A 27669-nucleotide genomic window follows, 5' to 3' on the forward strand; every position below is an offset into this window, starting at 1 on the left:
TTTAGCAAAATTATGCTATAATTATAACAGAAACCAGGATTAACACTCATAATGGAAAATAGGATTGTTTTAAAAGATATGAAGGGTATCTAGTTCATTTTATGAGGGTTTGAACCATGTCAAATTTCAGCGTTAGGCTTCTCACGTAACTAGTATGCCTTTGCAGTTACACTGCAGAATAAAGGTACTTGCCGTAGTTTACTATTGGTTGGAACATCTGGATGTTGGTGTCTAAGCCTTGCTGTACAATTATTTATTTATAGCCTGTATGTACAGAGGTGGGAAACTTGTCTTGATGGTACTGTATGAAGGATGCTTTTAAAAATAAGCCCCATAACAGTGTCAAAATTTTGATCGTGGTTTTTCCTGCAAGAAGAAATCAGAAGAAGCTTTGCTACCCTAAATGAAACATATTGTGGTAGTTAAAGTGCTAGTTCAAGAGCTAACCGACTTTTATTCCAATTTTGGGCCTGCTTTTGATATCACTTGCTAAAATCATCAAAGGACATGAACAATAGGCTTATGCATTTGCTGGGAAGCATTAAACCAATTTAAGCCAAAATTTGCAAATGTGACTCACGCTTTTCTGTGCTTGCCTGGAGAAAAAAATCTGGTTTTAGTTGTGCTTCTCCCCTTATATTCCAAAAGGCAGGCCTGCTTAAGAGTGACTGTAATTAGGATAGCCTGTACATTACTGCAAATTTACTCAGTGCTTTGCATGGTGCTGTACTTACAATTCAGTTTTCTTGCTTCTGCTACAATGAAAGCAATAATTTTGGTATTCAGGACTACCTGTGACGACTCAATCATTTTGAAATGTTGGAAGTATTAAGATTACTGTATCTGTACTAGTTCCCTGTTTTGTTTTGTTTTTTTTTTTTTTTTTTTATTCTGATACGGTGTTGCACATGAAGATTATAGAATTATTTGTTTCTATAGCACAACTTGGACTACTTTTAAATATAGATCTTTAAAGTGATAATGCAGCAACTCATTAGGAGTAGTATGCTACACTGTCCTTTTTCCTCGTGTCTTAAATTGTGTTTATCCATCTAAGCAAAAATCTGGGGAAGGCACATTGCACTGACTATTAAACTCTGACTATCAAAACATGAATTGGGTTTGATGCAGGTTCAGCCAAGTGTGTAACTTGTTAGCAACAAATGCTTATATTGTTTTCTGTTTTGACTGGCACGGAAGACCCTGTGCCTTGTTACAACCAAGAAAATTACTTTGTTCTTGCTGGGTTACTCCCAAAAAAATATGCGCTGTACAAACCAGAAGAAATGTCACATCCTTAGGTCCTCTGTAGGGTAGCTCTTTGCTTCAATTTTCATTACTTATTTCTAAAATCCGAAGAAAGTGATATCTTTCTGTATTAACAGTGCAATGGAACGAGTGCATTGCATATATCCTTGATTTGGTAAGCTCTTAGAGGCTGTGTAATCACGTATCACTGTGTGACACTGATGTGCTAAAAGAAACACCAAAGGTTCAGTGGAATCTGCTTTGCTAACAGTAATATTTGAGACTTCATACTGTGCATAAAATTGTATATTTTGCTGCTCAGTTTTTCCTTTATTTCTTCTTATTTCTTTAACTATATTCTGAAGGGAATTACTGAAGTTTAAGAACTACGAATGATAGCTGACCTTTTCATTTTACAGGATTCACTTTAGTTGCTTGGCAAATACTTAAAAAACAATATTTAGTTAGATTTCATTGAGCAGGTGAATTACTGCAGGCTCAGTTATCAGTGATTGACGTTATGTGACATTTTCTGGGGGAATTTATATAGAACTTCTCAGAAGATTCATGTAATGAGCTTCTTAATCATATTTCATGCAGTTGGTATTGATGGATATGTTTTTCAGTGTGCAAGAGACTCCAGAGGACATGGCTGATGATTGATTTAGGATAGACAGGCTTAAATTGGGAGGAAACCAAAGCAAAAATGTAACATGTTAGTTACGAGAAGGAAAAGCCACATTTTTACATGCAGTAAGGACACATTCACATACTGAGTATTTGGGTTAAGTATACATACCTAGAAAATAGCTGATATTTGATGTGGACATTGTCATCTGTCACAGTAGTATTTTTATTCCTGTTAATACATTCTGAATATATATATTATTTTTTATTGTGGTAGGTGTAAACAGCAAAGAGGAAATAATACTGCTTATGTAAGGAAGGATTAGAACATGAAGTTAAGAACACCTAAAGGTTAATTCAGGAGTAGTACAACACAGATTAAATTATAATTTATTTATTTAATATTACTGTTACACGAACAATGAGTCACTATTTTTAGTACAAACTGCAAAAAAGAATGTTTTGGCCTGAAAGAGTTTATAGTTCAGATTGATAAGATAGTCTCAGGACTGGATACTTAGAAGTTTTAGTGACCTAGTCTTCACTGTGAGGGTGGTGAGGCAGTGGCACAGGTTGCCCAGAGAAGCTGTAGATGCCCCATCCCAGGAATGTTCAAGGCCAGGCTGGATGGGGCTTTGAGCAACCTGGTCTAGTGGGAGGTGTCCCTGCCTGTGGCAGGGGGGTTGGAACTAGATGATCCTTAAGGTCCCTTCCAACCCAAACCATTCTATGATTCTATGATAGGCTTAGGTCCCAAATCAGAAAAAAATGCATTACTGAGCTGTTTTTTGATGCCAGACTGATACTGATGTCGGTAAGATTTATGGCAGGCTTAAAGTTACACGTGCAATAAAAAAATCGTGAGGTATCACATCATGACTGAGTTCCCTGAGCAGCGTAGGAAATTGATCCAAGATGTCTGAAGTGTTAGTATACTTTCTTCATAGCTTTTCTGATGCATGAGATGAGAAGTACAATCAATTTTCTGTAAAGAAAAAGATGTGAAACAGGTGAATATAGAAGTAAGTGCATGTACTGTGGGAAGTGAATTTGAATAAAACACTGCACTTAATGAAGAGGCCTGTCTATCTTAAAATAATTTTAAAAAGAACTCAAGAAATATCATTGTGGAATTCTGGAGGCAGAAATTGAAGATGACAGTTCTGCTCTTCAAAAACAGTAAAACAATGCTAGATAGTGTTAGTACTGTAAAAATTCAGTATAAGAAGAGAAATAGCTAAGGAAAACCTTTGCAGTTTCATTGATCAGTTCTTTACCAATTAGTTTACTAGATAGACAGGATAGATGTTGATTCACTTTCAAAATTTGAGGGTTTTTTTTTTCAGCTATAAGTGTGTGTATATATATATTTCTTCAGACACATTTCTTAATTGGGTGGGAAAAAGTTAGTTAAATAGTTAGCATGACAACCATACGAGTTGTTCGGTGCATTTTAATTCTTTCCTATAGAGCTCAGCCTCAGTAATAAGAGGCTGTGTGGGAGGGCATACCTAAAATTTAATTTATGGTAGGACAGATAAGAATTTTTTTCCCATAACATTTGACCAGAGTGCTTACAATATAGTTGGTAATTAGTAGGAAGAGAGGAGTGAGTTTTTAACAGAGCTCTACAGTGACTTAGAGATGAGGAAGCTCATGTGCATTGAGCTTAACTTGTTATTTCATCTTGACTTCCTGGGTGTTCATCTTTTCGAGTGTGGCGTGATGAAAGGAACTACAAAAATGCTGCTTCGCTCTGTGCCAGCTTTCCACTCTCCCTAGCTGGTGGTGATTGTGATGAAGTGCAGCAAATGCTTATGTGCTTTACAGTAGAGAATGTGTCAGATTCCCAGTCAGCCACAGAACAATAGCTGAAGGTAAAGGCAGGCTCTTGCACATCAGTTGCAAAAACTTTCAACTACCAGTTAGTCAAGGATGAAAGGTGACAGGGTAAGCTGAGTGGGAGGTGGGCTGAGCTGATATATTTGCACTGTGTTGTACAAAACAAGTTGGCCTTGCTGAAACCCTATGGACATCATGTGACTGCAGCTTTAATGGGGGTGTTTCTAAAGTATCCCAGGACTGTATTATCGTGCTTGCTATCTGCTGCTAAGTCTGTGCTCGAACAAGAATTTGTGGAGGTCACAGCTATGCATTGGTGGGGAGGTCCAAACATTCATTTTGAATTGTAGTGGACTTAGAACTAGGGCTGCTGATAGTTATCAAAACGATGCCTGAGAAAGCAGAGGGAGGAAATTTGGAAACGTTGCTCTTTGACTTGCTGTAGATTGCTGTAGTAGGCTCAGCTTACTTGCTGGTTTTTGAAGGATTAGTTTTCTTTTGAAAGTTACATTTAGAGTTGAATCAAAGAAAAAGAGATGATTATCACAATCTTGCTGAGGGAACTTTGAGATATTTTGGAGGTAATTGCTATGTGCTGGAACCAGGTACTTTAGTCCCAGAAGTGCCAGGGTATTTCTTGGAGGCAGTAATTTAAATGGTCATTTGCTCATCTCCCATTTGGAACATATTGGAAAAGTCAGCTAGGGGCAGCTGTAGCTGGAGTAAGGGATGAGCATAAGGCCAGGATGGGCAAACTGAAATCATTTTGTGTGGCTTCAGCCTCTCATAATTGGTGATCTGTAACTTTTTAAAGACCCATTCACCTAAGGCTTTTAAAACAGAATTTACTTAATGAGTTCAGAGAAGTGAAAGAAAACTCTAGTTCTTATGCATAGTAATTTGTCATAGGAAACAAATTTACATGAGCAAACATTTATCAATTTATTGTTGCTGTCACTGTAGCTTTCATTCCAGAAATACTAATCTTCAGAAGTTCTTCTGTTCTAAAATGAATACACTAAAAGTAATTCACTCTTACCTCCTCCAACTTTCATCCTTCAGTTCACTTAACCCTTTACTCTTAGGATTAAAGTTTTCACCTATTTTAGGCATCTAAGCTAAGCTGTGTTTAGGCTTCCTCTACAGTTGGTGAGATTAAATACCTTTTCTACTCTAAGTTCTATAAATTCGTGTCAAAACATGCTTATTTCTATTTATTGATTACCCAGAAAAGACCTACCTTTGTTATACAGCTACCTGACTTCAGTTACTGTTACTACAGGCCCTGATGACAGTTTCCTTTTCTCTCAAGTTTCTAGTTATGTTACCAATTTCCCTTATATCCACTGTTTACCCAAGGTATCTTATTATTGTTTATTTAATGACTTTATTATTTTCCTTTAAATATCTCTTAAATGTTAAACAGGTTTTGTGCTGATACAAGTTAGAGTCCAGTGGTTAACCTTAGTTTTCAATTTATTTTTTAATTCCCAGCAGAAAGCTTATAAAAGCTCAATAGTAAGAATTCCAGTTTGTTTCCCCAGGTGATATCAGTAAGTTACTGATAATTTTTGTCACTATATTTTTTTAAAAGCATAACCATTTGTTCTTTTTATATCCATTTACCTGTCTCCTGAGGCTGCATATATTTTGATTCTATTTCTTGCCTTTAAAAGGCCACTAAGTTGCATGGAATTCACTGAAAGAGTTTAGTTGTGTGAAATACTGTATAAGTTGGTTAAGTTGTTTTGTGACAATTTACTGTTTGCTATGCCTGACTTGGCTGTAAGATTGATGTGTACAAATGAGAATGAGCTCATTACTCTCATGGATATGGAACATCTGAGTAAGAAAGAAAATGACTCAAAGACAAAGAATGATTTCGTACTTCACCATTGTGACAGTGTGCAATTTGTATTTTGGGGATTTTGAATATCATCTTGTGTTTCTAGGACCCTGGTGTCTGTTCTTAAAGTTGTATGTTGTGAAGGAGTCTGTACGTATTGCTGCAATGCTGCCTGAGTGATAAAATTAATGCATTTAGACTTTTGTCTCATTTATATTTATGTACAGTAATACATCTTTTTGATTTGGTGGTATTTTACACCCATCTTCCATTTTGCTGTTTAAAGCTAAGCAACAGCAGAAACTGAGCATGGAAAGTCAGAACCAGTGACTGTGCTAAGCATCTTTTAGTCAGGCTGTTCTGCCCAGTTACACCATATCTGATCACATCTGAGCCTGGTCTTTTTGTGTGCCATTCAGTTTTGAGCTCTCGTTGCCTTTTGTGTTCTATGTTTGCAGAAGAAACCATTTTATAAATGTGCCTTTGGCTGCTGAGGGCAAAGTAGCAAAACTGCATGCAGATGTGATGTGTGTTAAACTCCCACTAACTTGCCAAATTACTTTGAAGTCAAATTTTCAAGAGTCAGAGTTATTTTATGCTTTGATTATTTTTATCCAAGGATTATGTGCTTCATTTTCTTTTTCCTTTGGGAATAGTTCTCTAGCTCTATTTCAGGCCAAGATTAGAAGAACAGCGGAGGGTTAATTCCTCCCTTCCTGCTCTTTTTACAGCTAATACAGTGTCTGCCTGCCCCACAAAATTGAGGCCATCCTATTCTGTAGCTTCTTAAGTAAGTGTGAGCTCAGGTGGAATTCCACAAATGGAATATATCCATTTATGACAAAATGTTGAAACCTCAATTTTGGAGTAGTTGCCACAGAATGTCATTGTGTTTACATTTCTTTTGGGGAATTGGTTTACTTAAAATCTTGACTAAACCAGCAGAATTTAAACAATTGCTTTATTTCCCACAACATTGGCTCGTTGACTTATTGGATGGCAGAACGAGATCTGGATATTTAAAGGCACTGAAGAAAAGATCCATCTTCTCAGAAGTGGGCTTTATTGTAGAGGGGATCTTTGGTTGACGTATTGGCAACTTGTACTGCCCACTCTCATGAAGCTCTTGGAGGAGGTGAGGCATTTTCCAAGAGATTTTATTTTGTCTAAGCAGAAGTATTTAAAAGTAAAGCATGATATATTAGCATTGTTGATTGAAATTAATAAATAAAACAACATTTCATACTTAGCCAAATTTGGTAACTTTTCTGGTATATTTGACTTTGAATTGTGCACTGTTCCAAATATTTTATATTTTCATTGTTTTTCTTGTCTGTCACTTTTACATCCACTTGCGATGTTTATCTTACTGCTTTGTTTTTAATGTACCCGAGGGAAAAATAAAGTAGGCTACTAGCCTTGTATTAAAAGCATGACTGATGGATCTATTTAAGCTCACAAAACCTCAGAATGTTTTCAGAGATGCATCTGAAATTGGAGTTTGACAGCCCAACTGTAACTCATTCTCCAGGTACTGGTGAACTCTCAAGCCAGAATTTAATGATCCATATGTTTCTGCAGTTGAAACTACAATATTCAAGTACAGTAGTGGAAATTAAAGACTGAGTTTGAGCTTAATTTCTGCATATAATTGAATATATTTTTTTTCATGCTGGATTAAACCTTTAACCTATCAGGCTGAGAAGGAAATTTGCCTGCTGGTGAAAGCAGTGTTGGTCACTGAGCAGCGCTGGGTTCATCTGTGTGGGAGACTACTTCCCTGGAGGCTAATCCAGTTCAGCTGAATGTGAACTGTCTGAGGACCATTGCAGACCTGATCTTTTGAGCAAATTCTTTGGCCTTGCCCCCTGAAAAACAAATGTAGTTTGTACTCAGTATCAAAATACTATTACTCAATACAGAATACTAAAAGGAGTAGTATGAGAGAAAATTAACTCCATATAGCAGGTGGAGCGCAAAGCCATAGTCCTATGGCTTACTGGCAGCGACGGTTTTGATTAGCCTACTGCACTGTTAGACCTGTACTAGTAAATAAGATGGATAAGGGCTTGTTTTGTGGCCCTAAAGGTGACTGGCACAGCATGGCTTGTGTCCATATGGCTAAACCTCCTCTCCTCTGCAAACAAACTGGCTGTATCTGTGCTGTCTATTTGGAGCAGCCATGGCTTGAGTTGACCCCTGAACCATAGCCTGGTCATCGCCAGGGAGAGTGCTAGTGGGCAAGGGGTTGGAGCTCTGCTGGAGGCTGTGTTTGTTTAAATGCTGTGGATAATTATGGACAATGACTGACTTAGTGGCCTGATCCTGCTGAGTTTACAAAGTTGGGTGTAGTAATAAACCCTGTGTAACAACCATGTTAGAATCTCTGTGATAAAATAGGCTAGTCTCCTAAAGGTCAAGTTAGTAAGCCTACAAAGGAAAACTCCCCAAATTCTTCACAGAAGTGATTGGTGGTGTACAGATGAGGTTCAGTTAAGTGTTTCTTTCTATCTGTAAGCTTAATCCATTGTGTGGGACATCAGCCCCTTGATCAGAACAGAAACTTTATTAGTAGCCGTGCTGTGTTTTGATGGTTCCTATGTACAGGTAGGTAGTGTCAGACAGGTGCTGTAGCACAGGCAGAGAATAGAGAGCATGCACTCACTTGTGTCACTGAGCATTTCCAGCCTTTCTGCAGGCAGGCTGCGATGGAACTGAGTGTACAGAAGGCGTGCAAATCTACCCCTGTGTAGACCTTACTCTCTTTACTCTGGAACTGGTGTGTGAGAGGACTGTTACCCAAAAAGTTTAGTAGTTAGTGAATTTCTGAGAAGTTTCTCTTCCAGACACAACCTGCATGTCTGCTTTTGCAAGGAGCAGGTAGCTGATGGTTCCTTGCAGCTCCTGGCAAGCCCTGAAGCCTCACAGTAGCTGTTAGAGCTCATTTGATACATCTAAATCACAATGAAATGTCCAACTGATTATATTTGTAATGGAATTAGAAAAGCATCTGAATTTGTTAGATTGTATTTTTTTTTTTTTTATATCAAGGTGTATTTCATGCCTGCGTCTTACTACATTTGTTTGATAAACCTTTTAAACTCTTTGATGCTGCTTTTCTGTTGCCAGTTTGGAAGAAGCCCTGATATCGCTTTATTGAAACAGAAATCGCAAAAATACAAGGAGTGACCATGTGTTAGATGTTGGTCTTCCTTATACTGGATGATTTCCAGGCAACAGATTTATGCCAAATTATGGTGTTTTAATGATGAAAATACTAACATTTTCAGAAGAAATTACTTATTTCCAGGAAACACTCAGCTCTTGAAAGAAGCACCTGCATCTAGGTAAAAGCGATGTGCAAAGCTGTTAGGAGGGTAGGGCTTTTTTTCCTTTAAATCCGGCAGTGCTTGGTGGACAAGTTGCACATATGAATTCCAGTGTGCTTGTTGACTGCTTCAGCTTCTGCAGGTATCAGCTACAGCAGAGACAGAGGTAGCAGAGGGTATGTTTGTACAAAGTGCTTCTTTACTAGAGTCCTCCAAGGTGAAGTTTGGAAGTCTCCATAGAGGCATTAAGTTTGGCACAAAACCTACTGGGGCTAAGTTTAGACTCTCTTTAGTAATGACAGATGGTAGAACTATTCAGGTTATTTGTTCAGTTTACTGTCTAAAGACTGAGCGGTATATTTTGTTAAAAAAAAATATGGGGGTCTGCGACAAAAAATGGAGAATGGAAGGGGGAGGGAAGGAGTGATAAGTAGGGGTACTACAGTGAGAGTGCCAGCTGGGAGGGAAGAGTGAGGGGCAAAGACAATGTCTGTTTAATAGAGATGGGAAGAATGTCTGTTTAACACAGTTGGGAATAGTAAGGTTCTTACAAGGATCCAGAGACTGAGGAACGTTGCTTCAGTCCAGGGAGGCACTAGAGACTGATGATCTAGAAAACAAGATTGGATAAAAGGGACAGTTGCTCCCTCAGTGTTATTTTTAAGGAAGTTCCATAGCATCTTGCTAATCCTCAGTTTATTGATCTGAGAAACTGGGGCAATAACAAGTAAGGGGAGGTTGTAAGTTTAGGTGACTGCATCTCCATCCTTCCTCCTCATTCAATAACTTGAGTATTAAATTGTTCTCATTCCAGGCTGAGATGCTTATTTGGAAAGGGTTGTTTATAAAGATGGTGCGTGAACTGTCCCTTCTTCTCATAGAAGTAATTGTGTGTGGCTTATTGTTCCATCCTACACATAATGATACTATACATAAATATTATTTCTAGTGACCCTTGTGTAGATTTTTTTCCAGTCTAGCTCTTATCTTTTTTTTTTTTTTATTGAATGATGTCTTATTGTGTGACTGTTCTCATTGATTTTACCAGAATTAGTCAGTTAAGAAGTATATACATGGGCCAAAGGGATTTGTTTCAGTTTTTCCAGAATAAGTTTTTGTATTTCCTTATTGACAAAAGGACTTAGTTTCAAGATTGATTGCTATGGGATTAGTACTGAAAATTTGGTATAGATCTCATTCTACCTCACAAATCTGTTGCTATTTAGAATTCTTATCCAAGTTAAAACAAAGGTTAGTGAAGGTGGAAAAATCAATCCTCCTCTTCTTGGACCTTCACTGGGCATTGTTTTTAATGGTTAATAACATTTCTTTTCTTTCCGTAGGCAATGTTCAGTCTCTGCATGGTTGAAAGCGAAGCTGATGAGGTGAATTTGCATGGTGTCACAAGCCTTGGTTTAAAACAAGCACTGGACTTTGCATATACTGGACAGGTATTGTACAGTTCTTCAAATTAAGACACACAAACAAAAGCAAACGGCAATAAAAACTGAAGATGACCTTTACAGAGGTACTAGAAATTATTTTTTTGTGCACTGCCCAGTAACAAGGTCTTTTAATTTAACAGATCCTACTTTTCATATATTGGTGTGTGTTTGGGTTTTGGTGGTTTTTGTTTTTTTTTTTTTTAAATTTTCTTTAGAGGGGTTGTCTAATAAAAACATTGTTTATATGCATTGTTGCCAGGTAGTGAACCATGTAGGACTTGTATGCCCCTTTTATGGTGGCCTGGCTGTTCATAAAAACTTAATGTGAGTTGATTCTGCAAGCTAAATTAAATGTAAAGAAAGGGAAAATACTCTCAGTATTTTCCTAATAATGAATACTTATAAACTTTGCTGTGTTTGATAACATATAATTGAAGGGAACAGTAGTCATCCCCTGGACGGATGCAGTCCAAGCATCTTATTAAATGCTTATAGGTACTATACATTTTAATTGTAACACTTTTTATGATAGAAGGTTGTGTATCACATTATGTTACTCCAGAAAATGCAGAGTGATGCTGCTCTTACCTCTGCCCCTCGCCAAAAAAAAAAAAAAAAAGGAAAAAAAAGACCTGCCATATCTCTGGACTGCATGCTTGGACAGTGTTGCTGTATGACTGTGTCTCAGTTCAGAGTTCATGGATAGTGAGCTCAGAACACCCAGCTTTTTTTGCTTTGGACTCTTAAGATTCTAGATAACCAAACTATTTCTGGACATATTGCTACAACAATTGAATTAATTTTATTATATTTGTTTATTACTTAATTTTGAAAAGGAAAGCTTAAATTCATATTGCATTATCCTGGAAGAGTTTTGGGGTTGTACAAATTTAAGGCATCTTCTTCCATACTGTGGATTGAGTATATGGCCATAGGTTTTTTTTTGTTTTGTTTTGTTTGTTTGTTTTTCCAAAGGGAATTAAGTAGAAATAAGGAAAGAAACTTTTAAAACCTGTTTTAAAGGAGTCTTTTTTGTCACCAGCCCACACAACAGTTATACATTAGCATTGGCCTTAGAGATTAGCACTTGAAATTTCTGTGTGTCTGCTCTTATGGAAAGTATAACTTATGCAAAGATTTCTTTGATATAAATGAGACAGAGATTCTGTGCTATATTACTGAATTGGCTGAAGATCTCAGTACATGACTTGTCATTGGTATGCTTTTTGTTCTTTCAGTTGAAAGTTTTGATAGATAAAATTGAACGTTTCCTGTGCTGTTGAACACTTGTATTATTTTAGTAATTTGAAACTATAGGTCAATTATTCTGAAGAGAGAACTCTTGTTGCTAAATGGGAGTATCTTTTGGGAAGATGGGTTGTAATTGATTTCTATTTTACCCATTCTGTCTGCTGTGAATAAAGGTATACTCCCATATCTTTCAGCACAATTCAAAGTCTAAAAAAAGCTATGCAAAATATGTAGAGAACCTTGAAAGGATGGATTTAGCATTTATGTAAGCCTACAATCCACCCCACGTTGTTTCCAGGATAGTATCCTCAGCTCCCTAGTAAAATATGTGCCTTCTACCCTTGATCCTTTAGAGACTTCTGAGTCTTTCATTTTCAGGTATAATCTACTTGGAATAAATGAGTGGGCTTCTTGAGTTAAATATAGATGTGCATGTATGTACAGTTGCTCATATATATAAGTGATTATAAGGCAAAGTTTGCTGTCGTATCCATCAAATACACAAAGTGCTACTTTGAAGCACAGAGAAATGGGAAGGGTTCTGTAGGATTTCTCTTACAAAAATGCCTTTGAAGCATAACTCAGTGATATGAGCATCTGAGAATTAGTAGTGTCAAATTTTCCCTTTTGTCCTTGAAATTCTTTTCTGGCACTGGGTTTATATGTATTGAGCGTTGCTTATGTACTGACTCAGGCTGACAGAATCTGGGTGAATGTTTCAAGGTAGTGAGTGGGAGTAATCCACAAAGGCTATTAATGAATAACTGGATTACTGCATGCTTACATCAGAGAGAGTTCTGAAAACAGTCGTCTTTAGTTTGGTCTTCAAACATTTTCTAATTTTAAACCACAAACAAACAAAATATTTCTTACCAACCCAAAACTCACTTGTGCTAATAACAACCTTTTATTGCTCTGAAAATGTAGGTATCAAGACATAATCTGATGTGCCTTTTAAAAGTCGAAACTATGAACTCTTTTTCCACTCTCTTTTGCTACCCCTCCCCCCCCCCCCTTTTTTTTTTTTTTGTTTAACCTGTTTGGCCAAAATGTTGGTCAAAAAAATTGCTGTTTCTTTAGGTAACACTGTGGAACTCACGACAGTGCAGGGACAATCCTAAGGTATCCGTGTCTAAACAGATAAATATTTAGTTTCAGCTTTCTTCTCTTTATTTCTTTAACTTCACTTCCAACTGAATGTAAATTTAGTATAGTAACTCAAATGTAACTTTCTGTGTAAAATAATATATTGGAGACATCTGGTGGAAATATTTAATATTGCAAGATGGCAATATTTGATGCTTGCAGTTTTTGAAACTTCTCAAAATTAGGAAATTAAAATTTTGGCATGACATTGCAATCTGAAATTAAAGTAATCCTTGATTCTTTTTTTTGTTGTGGGATTTTTTTTGTGTTGCTTTATTAAATATGCTTGCAGAGTTAACATACAAACTTCATCCTCCTGTCTACTGAGGCAGACAGTGCTTTATCCTAATTACTGCTGGAAATATTTTGCTTTTAAGGGAAGATCGATTGCTCAATAGAAGACAGGATTGTTGTAAAACTCAATATCATAATTCAAACTGAATTAATCTATTACTATGGTCCCTAATCATCACAAAGAAAGAAATGTTTGAATAGAAATAAATAAAAACTAAGAAAGAGAACAGCAGCAGAATTTGGTTTTATTCTACGCATGAAGGCTCTCAGTAATCCTCTAATAATGAAATCCTTGGCAAAAAAAGTCTTAAATACGTTTACTCTTGGCCGTAGGCATTTTACCCTGTAATCCTCATACAAAGAATTCAGAGATGCAACTCCCTTCCTGTTGTAGTTGACTCTTCCTATTGCAGCTGATGTATCCTTTCTTCATAAAAGGGTTTTCGGGTAATTTTCACTTTTACTTCACAGCTGGCAGCAATAAGGCCAGGCCAGAGTCTCAGGGACTACTCACCCCTCCTCCTCACAGGGGGATTTTACAAGTGTCAGGTGTGCAGTGGAAGGGAGATGGATGAAGTAAAATTGGTACAGGAACTGTATATTCTAGATTATTAACATAGAAAAACAGTTTTTCATGCAGAGTTTGGAGCTCACAATTTCTTCTGTCAGTCTTAACCACTGGGTTAGTGAGTTACAGGCACTGTTACTTGCTCTTTTTGACTTTTTTTTTTTGCTTTGAATTCTTCTGTTACCAAGAAACAGTCTCATTTGGAGGGATGGGATAGCCCCGCTATAGGCCACTGTATCTGGGTGGCAAGTCACTCATCATTACAAGAAAAGCTGCTTTTGATCAAAAGAAAACCTTTGGGCATTTGAAGTTACAGTGCTGAAAACAGGCTCTTATAAACTGTCAAGTGCTGTGAGACTAAAATGGTTTGAACTGCAACTTTGAGGCTCCTCATTTTAGATGAGGCTCTTGCATTCCTCCTCAACGTAGGTCCAGCAAACTATATGATTTCTGTTGATCTCATATTTATGTAAAATCCAAGTGATACCATCATTTGAATCAGCTGACAGGCACTGAGGTATAGTTTTAAGAAAGAAGAATTGTGCAAGAACACTGGATTTAATTTACTTTAGATGATTGTGATCCTAATTCAACAAAAATACGAATACATAGTGGGAGTCCTATGTATACTGAAATGCTTCGCTGACTTGGATCTTTCTTCTTTCTATATTATGTTCTATCATATGTCTTTAGTCTATGGTAATGAAAAGATTTTGCCTTTAGATATAATTTTGAGGACCTCAAAAACATTCAAAAGCAAGTAATTTGCTGTCCTTACTTTGTTGTATCATAGACAGGAAGTTATTTTGGGAGAAAATAACTTTCCAAAGACAACAGCTTTATTAGGGCATAATACCAAGTTCTCCTGACCAAGTCCTGTTTTCCAAACTGGCTAGTCTCTCTTTTCTTTTTCTAAACCGTAATATTTTGTGTCTGTATGAATAGAAATGAAGTTGTCGTCTTAAAAATACAAAATTATTCTCAATTGTCAAAGTTGAAAAGAGTCAGTAAGCAGCCCTTATATAAGAGATGTTTTATGTTCAGCTCTTTCTCCAAAAGTAAATTTTGGGGTAACTCTCCAAAAGCAAATTTGTGGGTAAGTCATCCTGTGGTATCTTCTTAGCCTAACACAGCCTTACACCCTGCCTATAGAACGTTGAAATGTTTCCTTTTCATGAAAGCCACAAAATAAGTTGCATTTATAATGAATCAAAAACAGGCTTTAAACTTTTTCTGTTTCTTAGCATATTTAACAGATTGTCTTTACTCGAAAAATGCTAACATACCATCAGTCTTTAATAAAGGGAATATCAATTTAATGTTCCAGTTACAAATCTAGAATTTCATGGTAGCGCCTGATATATTGTTATTTCTTGTGCTTGGGTTGCTCTCAGTATTACTTTAAAGCATTATCAATGTGAATCCTGTTTAACTGCTGCCTTTATTTACTAACTTTATTTTGTATTTATTTATTTAAAAAACCTGTCATCCTGTAACAGCTATTATCACTTTACCAAAGAGGTTTCATGAACTGGTAGTGGTACCATCTGGTGATTTTTTTTCAAATTCATCCACACAAATCTATGGTTAGTTATAATATCTTACAGCTCCTTTATGAAATTGTACTTTCGGCTTAGTTATTTCTTTAACAAAAAATATGAAAGAGTGAAAGGTCTTCTCAAGTAATAAAGAAATAGTTGAAGTAAATATTTTCAAGTACAACTATTTCTCCTGATAATTGCTTTGATTCCTTTATAGAATATTGGCTTTCACCTCTCATCAAATCTCCCCCCTGTTTGATGGTGACAGTTTTTATAGTGATCAACCTGTATTTCATCTGCCATTTTCAGTTAAGACTGAGGGGAGACAGCTATCAGTGTCTTAGCACCTCTTGTTCTGTTAATCCTTTCTAGCTCACTTGTGGATGAGGTGTATTGCAAAGCTGTATTGTGATGATTGATTTTTTTTGGGTAAGTGACCTCCTGCGTCCTGTGTGTAGCAGTTCCACTGGTTGCCTTTTGATTAAAATTAATTGGTTAAACTGCCTAGTGTCCTTAGCAAAAATCACTTCAACTATCCTTGTTCTTTTCTACCGGGAACAACGTGCCAAGGTCATGGAAAACTGATTACAGCAGGACTATGTCTTGCTTTAAATACTTGGCATCATTTAAAAATGCAATTTCAAAGCCAAAAATAAAAATTTGATACTTAGTTTTGGACACTTCCTTTTTTACTTTGATCAGGAGGATAATCTTGTTTCTGTGCCTAGCAGTAGGTTACAGCTACTAGGTGTTAGGTTCACGGTTCAACTGCAGATTGCCCAGAAGGCTTAGAATAACACAGAGCTTAATTAACTCAGTTTATGCACTTTATTCCAGAGAAGTGTATCATGTTATTTGCTCTGGATTGGTATCAAGCTATGGACAAGACAGCTTTTCTAGAGCTGAAAGTAATCAAAGTAATGAAATGTCTTCCCAAAAAATAGTGAATTTGCTTGGAGGCTTACTTTAAATAATGGTATTTACTTATAATACTGATACTTGTTTTATAATGGTATGGAGTTGCATCAGGGGAAGTTCAGGCTGGGTGTTAAGAAAAGGCTTTTCACTGAGGGTGGTCAGAGGGAAGTGGTCACAGCACCAAGCCTGTCAGAGTATAAGAAGCATCTGGATGATGCTCTTAGTCATATAGTTTAGTTTTAGGTAGTCCTGTGAGAAGCAGGGACTTGGACACTCCTTACAGGTACCTTCCAACTTGAGATACTTTATGATTCTATGATTTATATGCTGTGCATTTAACAGATATTTTCATTTAGTTTTCTGGAAAAATATTTTTACATCCATCACAGAAATGCTGATCATGATGCCTTCTGGCATTGGCTAATGAGACATCTGGATTTTGTAACTATCTGATGTTAGGTGCCAGGGCTTTGGGCAGTTGCCTGCAGTGGACTAGAACATTCTCTTTCCCTGCTCACACTTTTTTGAAGCAGCAGTTCTTAACCTGCAAGATGCTCAGGATTCAACTGAAGCACAAATTAACAGGGAGATAGGCAGAAGTGTTAACTGGCTGCGAATGAAATGCAATCTAAATTGCTCTAAAAAAAAAAAAAGTTAGGTTTTTGATTGCTCTCAAGCACACAGAATGGTCTCCAGAGGGGAAAAACAAGTGGTTCTTTTGTTAGATGCCTGTCTCATTTGAAATGTGGATCTCTGCAAGTGGAGTCAAGAAGGAATTTTGCATTAAACTGGCAGGATTTTTAGGGTTTCTTTGTTTTGTTTTGTTTTCTGTGTTAAATTCCATATGGTTTACTTTCTAGAGTTTTCTGACATGGCATTATATATTTTCTCACTGTTATAGCATAATGCTGGTTTATTTTTAATGTATATCATACCACCACCACACTTATTCCATGGCCCCATAAACAGCTGTATGGAAATGAGAAGGAAATGCAGGGGTATAAATGAGTAGCTGGAATGAAGGTGGTAGAAGTCCATCCTCGATCTCTCCATGTCTGTCTGGGCATGCAGTTTAGCTCCCTGGGCCTAAAGTAGCTTTAGTTTAGTGTCTTTAAAAGTGTCTGGATGAAATATAATGGCCTGCAATATACAGGGAATAGATTAAACGATCTAATTGTTCTTTTGAGTTATAAACCTCATGAGGATCCGTAGATGTGAGTTAATCTGGACCTTGCCTTCCCTCTTGGGCTGTAAGTTTTTGTTGTGAAGGACAGTTTAAGGAGTTTCCTCCTCGCTCTGTTTTGTCCATTACTGCCCTCTTTATTATGACCATTCAATTCTTGTGTTGGCCTGTACTGGCTGGTTTGTTGTAGGGGGGTGGGAGGCATTGAACGAGTAGGAGGATGTTCTCAGTCTGGGCAGTGTGGAGGTGAGGCATGAGTAGTTGTCCTTGAGAAAGGATGGTAGAAAGCATATCTCATATGCTGCTCCTGGCCCAAGAATCTGTAGCTGCTAATTCCTCTGTGTTGCCAAGAAGTCTCCTAAAGGAAACTGATTGAAGGGAGAGGCAAGATGTGTGATCCCAGTTAATCTTTTCCAGGTTTACCCAGACCCCTAAGATGTGATGGGTTGGAGGGGATGCAGGGTGAGTTGGGAAAGGAATAGGGAAATCTTAGGGGAAGGGGGAATGAATTCCAGTTCTAGAACTGCTGCCCAGAGGGCGGGTGTACAGTGGGGTGTTCAGGGCCATGTGTATCTGTGACCATGGGGCTGATTATAGAATTCCCTTTTCTGCCGCAGAAGCTCAGGTTTAATTTACAAAAGCTTCTAATTCTAGTATCTGCAGAGCATCTTTCCTCAATATATCAATGAAGCAGAAATGGATGCATTTCCATATATATTTAAATTATATATCTAAGAAATTGTGTAATCTGCCTTTCTGGACTTTGTGGACTCGGCATGCTGTTGCAAAGAAACACCAGATTTTTGCATCCATTTTATCCTTTGGCCTGTGAATCTGACCACAAAAGGGGGTGAACTGGGTTGAGTGCATGCTCTCTCTGAAGGGTTTGTGGGATGATGGAGGATGGAATGGCTGCCTTGAAGAACAGGGTACCTGTTTGAAAACAGTCATTGTTGGGGAGGAGAAAAATAGCTTTGACAAAGGAAATCAGTTTGAAAATGAGCAGTACGTGAAACCTGGAGGCTTGGGAAAGTAAATTACTCAGGCTTTCTGTAATATCTGCCCATTATATACGGGGAGGACGTGATTAAGCTGGTTTTCCCGGGTAGCATCGTGGGCCAGAGAAAAGTTGACAGCGTAATGAAAATTAACCTTCAGAAATAAGGGTCGAATAGAGGATTGATGGTAAGATGCAGCCAGGTGCAATACCTGAATATAAAAATAGCACAGAAATCAGTCTTAAGGTAGCATGTGTCACACACAGACATTTCCTTCACTGGTGAAGATTGCACAGTTTGTCTGAAGTCAATGGTTCCAAATTACTCCAAGTTACTACCCTGATAATTATGCCATGTGACCCTTGAGTTGAGGATGAAGTGGGGAAAAGGATTAATCTTCTGTCTTTAGTTTTCACACTTATAATTTGTGATGAATTTTGAAGGTGTGAATCCAAAGTAGATCTTAGTTTCCCTCTCCTTAATTTTCAATAAACATCACTCTGAAGACAGAGCTATTGTTTTGAGGGTTAGACAAACAGAGGAGAGTCAGTCCGTGGGTGTACTTATGGTGTGCATATGGTGGTCTTTGTGTGCATTTACTTTCAGGATTCAGCTGGATAGCCTATATAGCATATAAACATCTATGCTTGTAATGAATAAAAATCAAGTAATTGTATTAATGTATAGAAGTTAAGAGGTGTGGGATAATTGTGAAATACCCTAGTTTCAGTAGAAGGAAGGCTTGCAATATTTTCTTTCTGCTTTATTTACAGCTCTCTTGTGGGTTTCCCCAGCATGCAGTTTGCTGATGGTAAACATTTAGCATAGTTGAATTAGAGTTTTTGCCTATATCCAAATGAGTATTGGATAAAAATTTAGGTAGTTCCATTTAAGGCAAAGTCTTGGGAAGAGACAAAATAGACTTTCCTCAGTTATACTCACCTTTGTGTTTCCCAAGATTTTATCTCAGCAGAATAAATCTTGTATGGTATAGGAAAGCTGTAAGAAATGGAAAAAGGTGTAAAGAATGTCAGCTGGCTTGACATGAACTTTTGTTGCTGACTTTGTGCAAAGCACCTCTAGGTACTAACCAGTCACCCTGCTTGTCTCGTCTTATTATCTCATAATGCTACTAGTATTGTTTGTAAATGGATTGCTGTAGCTTTAAAATACATTAATATTATCACAGTTAAATATAGTTTGCCAATGCCTACAAGGTAGTAATCTGCTTATGGTTCTGATTCTCTTAATGGTGTGTCTTTAACAATGCTAAGCTGGTGGCTGGCACTTAGTAAGTAATATGACATCAGATGACAACTTCCTCAGCACGAATGATGTCTGAATAACAAACACTGCAAGGTCTAAACCAGCTTGTTTTGTCAGTCTGACCTTGAGCTCTCACTGGAAAATATTTGTTAGTTCTGCTTCCCCCCCCCCCCTCCTTTTTTTCCCAGTATATCTATTTGAGATATTTTTGTAACTGAAATCCTTCCTAGCTTTCCATTGAACTACCTCTCGTCATATATAGTAACCTCATTAGCACCAGCCTAAAACCTAGATTGTGCTGGGCCTGATTCTCATTTACATTAAGATCCTTACATGTCTTTCTGGCTAGATAAAGAACTTTTAAACAGTATGCAAATTACATATATGTTCACTTAAAACCTAGCATGAATATATATAGTGATTTGCACAAGCTTTAAGCATGTCATACACTGACAGAACTCAATGTAAATGAGCTCTTGATATAAGCAAGGATCAACCCCCTTCTCTCCTGTTCTTAACATATCCATTATGTTGGAGATAATTTGTAGGTTTGCTTGAAGAAAAGCATAGATGCTTTTTCATTTCCCTCAAAAACAGTTTAACTGCAAAAGATGCAGATGAGTGTCTTTCCTTTTGTTTGCCATCCTCCTTATTCCACTGCCTTTGAGACATATAAATGATGCTGTGAGATAAAACTAAATTGGTGGGCAAAAGAAAAAGGATCTGAAAAAAGCTTTACTTCCCTGTGGAGCAGTGAGAGACTGACCTCATGTGGTGTGAAACCAAAGTTGCCGGGGGAAATACAACAAGGGTAAAACTTGGAATAAACTGAGTATCTTTACAAATTAACTTTTCTCATGCATTTCTGATTTTTTATTTTTTTTTTATGTTGCACCACTTATATTTAAAGAATATTATTTTGCATAGCTTGTAATGGGATTGCTGATAAGAAATTGACCAGTGTCTGTATTCCCAGTCTTTTTTGTGTCCTGAAAGGGATCTTCTAAGAAGCTGACCCCAAGACAGCAGGCTAGGAGCTGAGGCCCAATTATCCTGACTGCTGCCTGTGTGTGATTTTAATTGAAATGAGTAGGAGTTTCGTGTGAGCAAGTGACAGAATAATCAGTCTTGGTTTCTTAGTCCTTTCTGGCACTTCCCCAGCAGCATGCTCACCCTGTGCCTTCACAACCTTACTCTGTAGAATGAAGACAGTGGTTAAGAAAATTATGAAGTGGTACCATGCAGAATGCGAAGGGCGTTCCTAGCCTGTATATTTTTTACAAGCATTAATAATATTAATAGTAGAGACTTCTGAGTCAATTCTGTTGGCCTGATTCATCAGTATATATGGAAGTATCCAGGCATCTGGATAACAAAAGAAGGTTCTGTTATTTTGAAAAGTCACATTTTAAAATAAATATAATATATTTAGTTTTAAAGGATTTAGGGGGTAATGTGGATTACGGACTCTCATAGGAAGATCTGCTTAAAAAGAATTAGGGAAATTCAGGTGAACTTCTAAAAACTCTGTCCCCATCCTGCAAAGACTTTTCTATATGCTTAATTGAACTCTTTCTATTCTTTATGTTGACTTAAATGCCTGAAATAGCAAAGGCCTTTATTACTTTCTACAAGTACTTAGAGTTCTACATGACAAACCTTCCATTTTCTTTTTTACAGATCCTCTTGGAACCAGGGGTAATACAGGATGTCCTAGCAGCTGGGAGTCATTTGCAGCTACTGGAGCTTCTCAGTTTATGTTCTCACTATCTCATTCAGGTGAGGCTTCTCTGGTTACTATCAGCCATTTCTGTTTGGTAAGCTTTTGTTTCAAGCCTAATTTCAGCAGGACGGTATTAGTACAATACCTGGTGTCATCTAAATGGCAATAAACTGGATTTCAGGAGACCTGAATTTTGGGTGTAATTTGGATATCAGTGTGTGGTAGGTACTTCCTCCTCCCATTCATTTTGTCTTTTTCAGTCCTGAAAACAAGCATTGTCTAACTGATTAGTATCAGTATATGACAGTTTTATTCCTTTTTTTACCAGAGAATTTGCTTTCTCCTGCCTCAAGTTACCAAATGTTAAATACTTCCCTATTGTGATCGTGAGTATTGTGAAGCATTTAGATGCATAAGTGTTTACAGCAGAAGAATATTGATATGTTCATTTCAGGTCACACTACCTCTCACTGAAGGAGTAGGGCTTATTAGAATCGCACCTTATTTGCAGCTGGCCTTATGCCCATAATGCTGATAATATTATTAATATTAGGGCTGTCATTATGAAGCAAAAAATCTGAATCCAGTAAAATATTTTTTTTTTTTGTGCTTGGCTTATATAGGAGATGGCTCACAGTGGTAGCAAAAACATAGCTTTGATGTGGATCTATGAAAAGACTTATTAAAAAAAAGGCAGTAGCAATTCTGCAGAACTGTTTCCTTGTCTCTAATTTTTCAGTATTGTTTCTGAAATAGGGTGTGTTGGCTGCATCTGTGCAACAGCTGGGCATGGAACTGCACATCAGCATGATCCTCTCCATATGCACTTGCCTTCCAACAACATAACTGCCTTTGAACAGTCTGAGTGTGCTTGGCAGCACACTGAGCTGCTGAGTACTGTATGCACGCAGGATCTCACGTTAAGAGCTTTAGGATGTACTTGAAGGCTAGGCTTTGTATGGAGAAAGAATCTGTTCTTTGAGTGTTAGCCCTAGTGAAGCCTTCAAAATGTATGTTCAGATAATAAGGTGATATTAATTTGTGCGTTATAAATTAATTAGAAAGTTAAAGGAGCTGGTAGACTACTACAATCTATTTTTAGGAAAGTAAGGAGGGATTTAATTTTTCTGAGAAAACAGACATGTAACGGGAAAGATGGTTGGTTTGAGAAATAAGAAAATTGAGATGCCAAATAAGCCACAAAACCATTTGCCTACCAGTTGTCAGGCAGGCCTGGGAAGGGGTTATTGTAGTGAGAAAGAAGATACAAGTCTTAAGATTGATAATTGTAGAGTGTATTTAATGCCCCACCAGTAGCAAATCAGTCAGTGTGAACATGTCTTTGCTGCTTCCATGCTCTGTGTTTGCCAGAAATTGAACTAAGGAGACCATTGCAGCAAACAACCCAGAGGAAATATTAAAGAGTAGGGAAGAAGCTGAGTATTGTGGTGCTGGTGAGGTAGGGACATGAGAGGAATGTAGGAAAGGAGCAGGTACATGCCCAACATAAGTCCTTGTACTAACTTCTTCCATGACCTGTGTTGAGTAGCCTGTGGTGTTTGTAGCTCTTCCCTCGGCACCATCTTAATACTTTTAATCGCAGGGTAACTGTAGAATTAGCAATGCTTTAGACCTTGTCCTTGATGTGCCAGCTATAGTCAAGTATTTAGAACAAACTGCTAATGATATTTTTTAAAAAGCCCAACGAACACACCAAAAAAAAAAAAAACAACAAAAAAACCCAACGAAAAATCAACACCAAAACCACACACACCCTGCCCCCCACACTCCCCTGAAAAAAGCCCCAGAGTGAGCAAACATTGCTGCCAAATTATTCTGTAATTAACAGACCAGTAAAAATTCTCTGGAGGTGATGGTCAATATGCAGTTACTCAAATGATGTGAAGGAGCTCTGTTGTACTCAGTGTGCCGAGATAGGGTAACTGGAGCTACTTTGGTATAAAAATTAAGAAGTGGGTCCCAGTGTCCAGACTGTCAGTGATGGAGGCAGACAACAGGATAGGGAAGGAAGGGCACAGAATGAGGAGGAGAGTAGGTGTTGGGAGACAGAGAGCAGTGGTAGTACTGTAAAGTATTTTTTAATCAGGGTCTCATTATAAGGTTTTGAATCTGCATGGACACCTGTGGGATCACTGTAGCTTACTTGCACTACTTAGGTAGTGTAATTAATTATTACTGTAGCTTTACTAAAAGTAAAATTAAAGTAGTTTAAGTGGCTTTAAGAAGGCCTTCTTTATCCTTGTTGGTAACTGGGTGTCTTGTCACCCTGCATGCTGTGATACAGATGCTGGAAAGAGAATAATGCTTGTCCTTTCTCTTCTTTCTGATGAGTCTGAGTGCTACAGAATTCTTGATTTACTGTACTAGTGAATTTCTTTCTTGTTGTTTTGAGTTGTTCAGATATCATGAACTTAGTTTAGCATAAATTCAGGGAATACAGTATGTAGAATCTAGCTGTTACTTATTATTATTGTGTAATGATGATGCTGCATTTTAACTTCGTAGAGTTTCTTCAGTTGTTTGGATTGGACCAGACGTTTCCTGTAAAAGCATGCTGCTGTTATTGTTAAAGCTTGTTCTAGCTCTTTTCTCTAGATGTTCCAGCTTGTCATGTCATCTTGATACTTTTATCTGGGGCCTGTAATTATTCCATGGATATCAATAAGGATTTTTTTTTCTGCTACAAATGAAATTGACATGGTCCGTACACATATCTGTTCCAAGGCATATTTGTAGTCTGTGAGATTGCAAAGACTATATTGATCTAATTCGTCGAAGATGATTGTCAGAGCGTCTTAATTGTCAAAGATGAATTAAGGAATTTCCTCTCAGTTGTCTTGGAATAAACAAGATGTTATTTTGACTATAAGACAGATACTCTGTCTCATAGACCAGCCAATTTAGAGCACTTTAATTTATTGATAGATCTCAAAAAGATTTCTGTAACAAATTGTTTGAATCACAATTATGGAATTTTTGTAAAGAGCTTTTGATTAAAGGAAAAACAGAAAAAAAGAGAAGAACATTCTTTCCCTCACCCTCAATTAGGTAACATCCATGTCCAAGACATTTGTGATAGCATGATGCAGTGGAGGTTTCTGACAACACTGCTAGCTTACTAAATGAGTTTTATCATCTATAAACTTCACATTATCAAGTGTTCTGTAGCATCTGATGTTGATTCCATTTTCTTACTGGAAAACTAATTTTCATTTTTGATTGATAATTTACTAATTCTTATTTTAAAAGAATTGTAAATTGCATTTTTCTACTTGCAAACAAGAGAAATGGCCAAGCATTCCTTACTTTAGGTCTTAATTCCGGCTTTGTGTCGTGCAGACTTCTCCTGCCTCAGCAGTGTCATATCTTGAATTATGATCACCACCTAGCCTTTGCTGTTTGGGGTTTTTGGTTTTAGCTCAGTTTGTAGAGGGAGACTTTTTGGAGCATGCTGATGTATGAGATACATACATATTCATGAATCTCTTTGATTATGTTGTCTGCATAATTCTCAGGTACTTTAAACATAGAAACAAGGCTTGAAATCTCACACATCCATCTCAATCTAAACAAACGCTAGGGCAATGTGATTGTTCTTGGATGTATTGCTGCCCCATAGGTGTGGAAGCTGAAGGCTTGAGCTTTGTGTGTCTTGAATTGCACTAAAGTCTGTGGTCACACACAGAGTATTTGCTTGCAGAGTGCACATCTAGTTCTCTAAGACTCTTTGTTTCCCGAGTTCGTCTTCCAGCTCAGATTGATTGTTAGTTTGGGCTGAAGTTTTTCTAAGGAGGCTAATGCAGAGAGCTGCAACCAGCAGGTAAACTCTGAATTATAATGGAAGCAGATTACCTGAATGTCATTTCCCTTTTAAAAGCTCTAGCCTTTAGAGTGCCAGTGGACCATAACTGTCCTACTGTGACATTGGAGAAGGCATGAGAAAGCTAGTTGAAGGCGTTGAATGTGATGGAAGTCTGAGAATGGACTTCTTAAATGGAGCCGTGGAGAACATGGTATTAGGTAGTGTGTTTGTGATGACCTGGTTTACACTTAAAACTTGCAAATGTTTTTCTGAATGGTACATGATGACTTTATTCTTATGCAAGAGTACAAACGTGTTAAAAGATTTATTCAGAATATAGAAATGTTTGTTTCATAAATGTCTGAGTTACATAACTGATTGTAGATGTAAGAAGTTTTGTCTTTTACAGCTAGCTGTTCGTGTATTCAGTACCAAAGAGAGCCACAAACTGCAAAGCATTTCAACAATCAAATTGTAATAGGGAGGAAATGCTATTCAGAATACAAGTTTTTTTGGAATTTCCTTCTACTGATCAACATGATCTCAATATTGTGTGGATATAGCTTTAGTAATCAGCTTTTAAACCAGAGGTTGATTTCCACTGACATTCAGAGGTCTGGACATAAGACTGCCCATTGTGAAATCTTAAAGCTAAGTGATTTTTCTGTGTTTTCTGAAGTCCAGTATTACTGTTTTCAGTGGAGTCCCATATACCTCCTGGATTACATTCAAGGTAATAGAGTGATAGGTGTGAGTGAGAGGTTTAAAAGTCGCAGAACTGTCCAAAACAGCCCACTCATTTCTGAGAGGCAGGACATGGCATTATTGTTAGCTTTTACCCCTTTAACTTTCTGATGCCAGATCAGGCACATTTCGTGAAGAGCAAATTAAGTTTACATACTGGACAGAGTCTGCATACTGGACAGTGTCTGGGATATCATTTATGTTATGTTTGTTGGTTGGACAGTTAAGTATTTTCAATACAGCCTTATTAGAAGTGGTATTAACTGTCATTGTACTCAATGCTGGAAATAATTTCCTATTTTCACAGTACTAAGGAGCAGCAATTATAGTAGACATGAGCAGTGATCCCGATTGCCATTAAAGTTCCCCTGACTGTTAAAAAGTTGTTCTTGGGATCATGAATGTTTTTCTGTCAAGAGAAGTTAAAACTTTGATGCCAATTTAGCCGTTAGTTTTAACTGCATTAAGTTCCCTGCGAAATGATAAATGTATTACGTTACCTTTTAGAAACTTCATTACAGTGGATAGAACTCTGCCACAGGTATATGTGCCCACTTGCTACTGATGTCGGTCATAGCATCTTTAAACAGAGCTGAAAAGAACATTTTAGGTGAGTGATTAAAAAGAGCCTGAAAAAAACACAGCACTGTACAGCAGCAGTCAACTGGAATTTTCTTAGGGCCACCTTTGTACCGTATGCTCTGGATTCTTGTATACAAAAGCAGACAGTGAGCGAGATCAGGCCTTGAATGGAAAAATCAGATTAATCAACTTCCAAATGATAAAGAAAGACCTCCTGGAATAATTCTTGGTAATAAGTGAGACAGGCAAATTGTCTTGGGTAGGGGCATTTGATTTTTAACCTTCTACTCTAATGGTCAATCTAGGCTTATAAAGCAAAATTTTTTCATGGTGTATGAATACCTAATGAACTGGATCTTTTCTTCTAGTAATTTTAAACTATTTAAATGTGTTTATAGATTGAGATATGATACTAGTTTTAAAAGGAAGAATCTACAAATTAATCTGCCTGTGGAATTAAAAGGAGCGTGCATGTTTTTTATATGTTGTGGGGCCAGAGCTTCAAAAAAGTTTATTTTTCTTAAACCCAACTTCTCCATTTGGAACGGTGCCAACAACACAATTCCAACTTTCACTAAGATACTCTCCTTCAGAGATGAATTAATTCTTGCACTAGAGATTGAGAGCATCACCTTTGTATTGCTGGGAACCCCAGCTCAGTTGGGATTTTAGCTCCTGGGTTTTTCATATAGAGCAAATTAAACTTCTGGAAAAAAAATCTAAAGGTCATCTAGCAACCAATGCTTGCCCTTTTTTTAACTAATACTGAGTTTTTAATCTAAGTACATGCTTGCACACTTTCTACCACCCTTACTTCCCCAGAATTAGAGTGGTGTTTTATAAAGCCACTACCATCAAACTTGCATCTTTATCCACCAACTTTATCCCATGGTGGAAAGAGTGACCTTCCCCTACCATGAATATGAAGTAGACAGAAATTATGTTATCTTGCATTTTGCTGGTTTTCAGTGTTATGCAACCAGTTGTTGCTGTGCTAGCCTGCTATTTTTTGAAGGAGCATGTTTTGTCAGTTGTTGAGTCATTAAGCTATTAACAGTCATTAGGAAAATTATTGTACAAAGCTTAGAAATAACTTTGGGAATTTATCTCCGGCTCTCTCTTTAACATACAGATACATTACAGAAATACATATTTTTATATATGAAACGTGGATGCACTGCTGAGGATTCCAACTTAAAATGAGACTTGGGGAAAAAAAAAATATGGTGGTGGTTTTCTCCATTTTTGCAGTTGGTGTCAGTGAAGAAAGTAAAACTGGTATACCCAGTCGCTTT

The 27669-nt window shown here is 37.3% G+C and overlaps 1 protein-coding gene across 5 annotated transcripts in view; it reads left to right on the plus strand.

Annotated features, from left to right (window-relative positions):
* Positions 1-27669, plus strand: part of KLHL32 (kelch like family member 32) — a 129352-nt gene that overhangs the window by 46393 nt on the left and 55290 nt on the right. For all 5 annotated transcript variants that reach the window (XM_055811050.1, XM_055811053.1, XM_055811052.1 and 2 more), the window contains 2 exons: positions 10236-10343; positions 21183-21281. In XM_055811050.1, the coding sequence (XP_055667025.1) occupies positions 10236-10343; positions 21183-21281 (207 nt within the window). The remainder of the gene's footprint in view (positions 1-10235; positions 10344-21182; positions 21282-27669) is intronic.

Source organism: Falco peregrinus, chromosome 7, assembly GCF_023634155.1.
Source record: "Falco peregrinus isolate bFalPer1 chromosome 7, bFalPer1.pri, whole genome shotgun sequence".
Taxonomy (NCBI): Eukaryota; Metazoa; Chordata; class Aves; order Falconiformes; family Falconidae; genus Falco; species Falco peregrinus.